This window comes from Maniola hyperantus, chromosome 25 (assembly GCF_902806685.2).
Source record: "Maniola hyperantus chromosome 25, iAphHyp1.2, whole genome shotgun sequence".
Taxonomy (NCBI): Eukaryota; Metazoa; Arthropoda; class Insecta; order Lepidoptera; family Nymphalidae; genus Maniola; species Maniola hyperantus.
The window spans coordinates 3,635,501-3,641,569 of record NC_048560.1 but is presented as its reverse complement, the minus strand read 5'-3'; the positions used below and the strand labels follow the sequence as shown (position 1 = coordinate 3,641,569).

The 6,069-nt window shown below is 48.5% G+C and overlaps 1 protein-coding gene across 1 annotated transcript; it reads right to left on the bottom strand.

Annotated features, from left to right (window-relative positions):
- Positions 1-1,074: 1,074 nt before the first annotated feature.
- On the bottom strand, positions 1,075-2,955 carry LOC117993974 (uncharacterized). The gene has a single exon (XM_034981851.1). The coding sequence runs from the start codon at positions 2,953-2,955 to the stop codon at positions 1,075-1,077; it is 1,881 nt and encodes a 626-aa protein (XP_034837742.1).
- Positions 2,956-6,069: the final 3,114 nt, after the last annotated feature.

Sequence of the window (6,069 nt, the reverse complement as noted above, 5' to 3'; positions counted from 1 at the left end):
CCAGCGTCTTTAATAATTCCTCGCGGGCCAGCTCCTTAGCCTGTCTTATGGCCAGTTGCAGCGCTTTTTTTGCTTGGCGATAGGCATCCTGCAGTCGGTTCACCAAGTCCGGTCCTAATCCGTTCCGTCTGCGGCTTCGGACATACTCCCTACGGGCTCTAATGCAGGCCGTGCGAAGGTCTGCGATTTCTTCCGACCACCAGTACACGCAGCGACGATGAGGTCGTCGCCGGGCTCTCGGCATAGCTGCATCGCAGACATTCACAAGGGCATTGCGTATCAATCCCGCGAGTTCCTCAACGCCGGCATCAGCACTGTTGCCGGAAGTGGACCACCGCTGTACAATGGCCGCTTCTTTGGCCAGTTCTCGGTCTAGTTGGCTAACGCACCACCGTGGGAAGTTACTTGGACCCCTAGGAAACCCTGATGATACCGGAGTGTTGGAAATCTCAAAGCGGATATATCTGTGGTCTGAGAGAGTCTCCACATTTTCCTCCACTTTCCATTCGGTGACTCTTCCGGCAACTGCGGGCATGGCGAACGATAGGTCTACTACAGAACCACCTTGCTGCCGCACACAAGTATGCACCGCCCCTCTATTGAGGAGAGATAGACCTGAAAGGAGAGCCCAGACCTGCACAGCCCTTCCTCTTCCGTCGGTAGAGGGGCTTCCCCACGCCCGAGACTTGGCGTTAAAGTCACCAAGGACGATGACATGCCCTCCCGTTTGTCTGAGGACAGCCGCTCCGACTGTGTCAAGATAGGTCTCGAACTCCGCCAGGCTGCGATTGGGTGAGAAATACGTGCCTATGATAACGAGTTCTCCCCATTTTGCCACCGCATAACCCGAGCCTCTTTCTACCACAGAGAGTTGGGTACCGGTGTTGTTCCCGGTCAAAACCACCACCGAACCATCTAAATCTCCCACCCAATGAGATTGGGTAGGGATGTAGTAGGGCTCGCATGCCACCGCCACATCTATTTGCCACTCTGCTATGGACTGTAGCAGGAGATCCTGAGCCGCTGCACAGTGGTTTAGATTCGACTGAAGGAAGCTGGTATGGCACAACTGGTTCATGATGACATACCAGCTCCCTCCTGCGTTTGGCTACATTCAGCGTTGGCAGTGGTCCGATTTCCCGGAACCGTCCCGCCCTTTGTGTGTGGAGGACTACAGTTCTTTCTTCCCATTATGTGGTTGGCAGGCAGCCCTGCATCCGCGCACACTGCACAACGCATCTCTTTCGAGCAAGTCACAGATTTGTGGCCGTCACCCCCGCACCGGAAGCACAGATTCCCTCGGTCCACCGTAGAAGGACAGACAGGTCTAGTATGTCCAATGCCAAGACATTTGTAGCAGCGCAAGGGAAGACGCTCGAGCAAGCGAACCTCGGCTGAGCTCCAGCCAACATGAAGTTTGCCGGCATTTGACAATACTTTGGCCACCTCTACGGGGCAATGCACGGTTACCCATCCCATCCCCCTGGGACCAGTCTGCACATCCCCAACTCTTATAGATTGGACAGGGCAATTCCCCACTTGCGCGACAGCTAAGGCCACCTTGTCCTTTGTGACCGAGTCGTCGAGTCCGGTAACCCTGAGGGTCGCGGATTGGGAGGGACGAACGACGCTTGCTATACCGTCCAGGGCCGTCCGAAGTCTGCTTGCCAACAATTCGGCCTGCTCTTGAGTCTGGTTTCTGGGAAGTTCCAGCAACCTGGCGCCAGTTGCAGCTCGGCTTATCCTCATGCCCTCAGCAATGCCGAACTCCTCCAGATTAATGCTCTGCTCGGCCCGCTCTAGGACTTGGGAGTAGGTAACACCCCTCTCCGCCGCCTCCGGCTGCAAGGTAATAACGACCGCAGCAGTCTTTGGAGAGACCAACCTTGGCTTAGCCGGCTTTGCAGAATTAGCTGCGGGAGTGGCCGTCGAGGCTGCAGGGGCAGCACCTTTCTTTCTCTTCATCCCTCTCCTGACAACTGTAGCCCAGTCATTGGCAGTAGTTGCCTGAGATAGGCTTGGGTCCACAGTGGCCTCCGTGGTTCCAGCAGGTGATGGGGCAGCCATGGTGTCCCGGGTGTCCGATTCATTCGGGGCCGCCACAGAGGAAGCTGCTGGCTGTGATGCTTGCACCCCTCGTTTTCTCCGGTCCACTGACAACGGCGGTCGATGTACCCTTTCGGGCAAAAGCCGCTCTTCAATCCCAGCAAACCGCGCGTCTAAGATGAGGCCCACCGAGGAGACGACGGAGACCTTCAATTCCTCAATAAGGTCGCTGCTAAGACTGTGTGAAGAGGCGTCCTTTGCAGCGGCTGCCATAGAGGCCTTCATTTCAACGAATTCCCGCCGATGAGCCTTCAGCTCTGTTTTGAGAGTTTCGACCTCACTACGCAAGCGGTCGTTATCGGCTCTCAGCCGGCGTGTCTCCTCCGCAACGGTTCTGGCGGCCAAGGTGTCCACCACCTCTTGAAGCTTGTTGGCTGAGTCCTTCAGGCGCTTCGCCCAGGCGCCTTTGAGATTACCCGACTTTGTAGCGACGTGGATGATATTAGCTACATTTTGATCGCCGAGGGCCCGCAACTCGTCAGCATTGAGCTTACTTGGGTCTTCCGTGTGGACCTCAGTAACCTCTTCGGGGTCCGACACTGCCGCAGGCGTCTCCTTGCGGTAAACTCTATCCCTTAGATACTGATTGAATTGTACCTCTCGCGCTTCCTCTTTAGCTTCCCTCAATTTGGCTCTAGCATGTGCGATGCCAGTGCTGCGACCTCTGGTCGAAGATTTACTGCGGCTCGTAGCGCCAGACCTCGACGATTCTTCTGAATCCGACCCCGACCCCAAGCCAGGGGCTCTAAAAAGTGGACTCCGAGTCCGAGAGCCGGCCCTAGCCTGCTCTTTCCCTCTCTCATTCTTCTCTCCCTCCGGCATACTCTTTGTTTTCTTTTTGTTTGGCATGTTTGTTCCCACGAGTACAGGGCAAATATGTGGTCCTTCCCTGGTGGTGCCCCCTCCACCCGAGCAAGCCTAAGCGTAACTCGTCACGGGGGTCGGCCGGTACCCTGACGAGGTACGCACTAGCGACTGAACAACCCATCAGTCATGCATCCCCTCACGGTGCGCCGCCGCTTGGGATTCGGGGTGATTTTTTTATAGAGGTTTTCTTCCTCGCGGTCCGGGCGGTTAAGCCAAGACCCTCGGTCCCAGTATGAGGTCGTGAGACATGACCATGAACACTCCTACCGGGATTACGATTTGTAGCGAGGGCCGCGCAAGACTAATGCCCACACGACCTACTCAGAGGCAGGGTTAGTGCACACCGAGCTCGCCTCTCCGTCCGAGGGATTCTCCTCCCACCCTCACGTCTCATCCACTGTGCCCTCTGCTGGTCAGAGGGACACGTGGAGTGACCTTCCCCCCTGCCAGGTCATTAGCCATAACCAATAATATCCTCGAAGAGGAATTATTGGCCATGTTACCGGGGCGCACCGGCCCGAATACTGCTCTTCCCCCCAGACGTATCCAAAAGGGGAATCGCAGCACCCAAGCACACTGGGAGGTTAAGTCTGGGAGGTTACTGGGAGGTAAAGTCCTAACCCAACAACGCCCAGCCCAAACTACCTAGAAAACTAGAATTTTATACTAACTCAGTAGACGTTAACTATTTTGAGTCACTAACCAATCACAAACATGTTTTCAAAAACATCGAAATTCAATTGGAAAACATAGTTTCGCTTGTGATTGGTTGGTGTCTCAAAATGGTTAGTGCCATCTGAGATTTTGGTCTCTATCATTTGTATGGGATTAAGTAATAGAGTAAGCGCTATACTAGTTTCTCTCCGCGGATCTATAAATCTCTATAATTATAAAAATGAACCGCTAAATGTGTTTCTGATCGCAAATCTCGAGAACAGTTGAACCGATTTCGCTCATTCTTTTTTATAATATTCCTTGAAGTACGAGGATATTTCTTACGGAGAGAAAAATTAAAAAAAAATTGAATCGACTGCTAGGCGGTACGAAGTTCGCCGGGGCAGCTAGTATGTAATAAAATTGTCTTAGGTCTACGCCATCCTGATTAAAAGCCTTTCACGAAAACAATAATATAAAATATCTATCAATATTGCCGTACATCCGTCACAATATTACACTATACCTATCACCTCGCGATAAGGTTCAAAATTGCTGAGCCGATCGCGATGAAACTTTAATCTATTTTGATGCATGAAATTAAAAAAACACAGGTCAAGTGCGAGTCAGACTCGCGCATCGATTGTTCCGTACTACAGTAGCATTTTTTTGACATTTTGCACCATAAATCAAAAACTATTATGCATAAAAATAAATAAAAACATGTTTAAGAATGTACAAGTAAAGCCCTTTCATATTATGATACCCCACTTGGTATACTAGTCTTACTTTGAAAGTTGAAAGTAATACTTAATTATTTGTTCATCAAGACATTTTAATTTTTTTGTGTAACAACACTTTCACGGTTTTCAGAATTTTCCTCCTACGTGTGGTATAAGATCTACCTATTTGCCAAATTTCGATTCTAGGTCAACGGGAAGTACTTTGTAGGTTTCTTCATCATCTTCTGGCCGACAACGCATTAATGGTTCCTCTGGTACTGCAAATGTTCATGGGCGGCGGTAATAGTTAACATCAGGTGGGCCTGCTCGTTTGCTAGACATTTTTATTTAAAAAAAAAGACACGACAGACAGACAGACAACAAAGTGATCCTATTATAAGCATGATAGGATCACTTCCTTGTCTGTCTGTCGTGTCTTTTTTAATACCCTTATAGTATAAGGGTTCCTTTTTAGGGTTCTGTACCTCAAAAGGAAAAAGAGAACCCTTATAGGATCACTTTGTTGTCTGTCTGTCTGTCTGTCTGTCAAGAAACCTACAGGGTACTTCCCGTTGACCTAGTATCACGAAATTTGGCAGGTAGGTAGGCTTTAGGGGAAAAATCTGAAAACCGTGAATTTAGGGTTAGATCACAATTTGTGGTCATGAACTAATAATTAGTATTTTCAATATTCGAAGTAAGATAACTATATCAACTGGGGTATCATATGAAAGGGCTTTACTTGTGCATTCTAAAACAGATTTTTATGCATCATAGTTTTTGAATTATCATGCAAAATGTCGAAAAAATACGACTGTAGTACGGAACCCTCAGTGTGCGAGCCTGACTCGCACTTGGCCGGTTTTTTCCTTTTGGAATACAGAACCCTAAAAATATGTTCATTTATCACGCTACTAGATCGATATTGTTCACGTGTGTTAATTAAAACTGGTTGTATGTCAAAACAAGTGTTTCAAAATAATATCGCTGATTAGTAGATACTAACTAACTAGCTACATACCGTGATGATCTATTGGTTAAGACATCCGCATCCTATTCCGGAGGTCGGGGGTTTGATCCTGGGCATGCACCTTTAACTTTTTTTGATCGTTGATTTACAATGTAGCCTATGAGTGCAGCTAATATAATTAATAATATTTTATTATATTAACAGAGAATAAAGCTGTGATAGCCTAGTGGTTAGGACGTGCGCCTTCTAATCGGAGGTCGGGGGTTCAATCCCGGGCACGCACCTCTAACTTTTCAGAGTTATGTGCGTTTTAATTAATTAAATTTAATATCACTTGCTTTTACGGTGAAGGAAAACATCGTGAGGAAACCTATAATGTTCTCAAAGATGTGTGAAGTCTACCAAAGCGCACATACTCGTACATGGCCAGCGTGGTAGACTATGGCCAAATCCCTTCTCACTCTGAGATGAGACCCGTGATCTGTAGTGAGCCAGCGATGGTTTGATCATGATGACGTGTGGTACTATCAAGTGTACAGTGGTCATATTATCATTCCACAAAATGTCTCAACTAACGAAATACCATACCATTTTCAGACAAGGAAATGAACACCTCTTTGTACCATTATCTGTAATGGCGCGTATTATTATATTTATTTATTTACAAGATAAATCTGATTGGCCGAGGTCAAGCGGCGTGTGTGTGTGCGTGCTTGATTATAGGTTATACACACCGAAATCAGAGCTTCC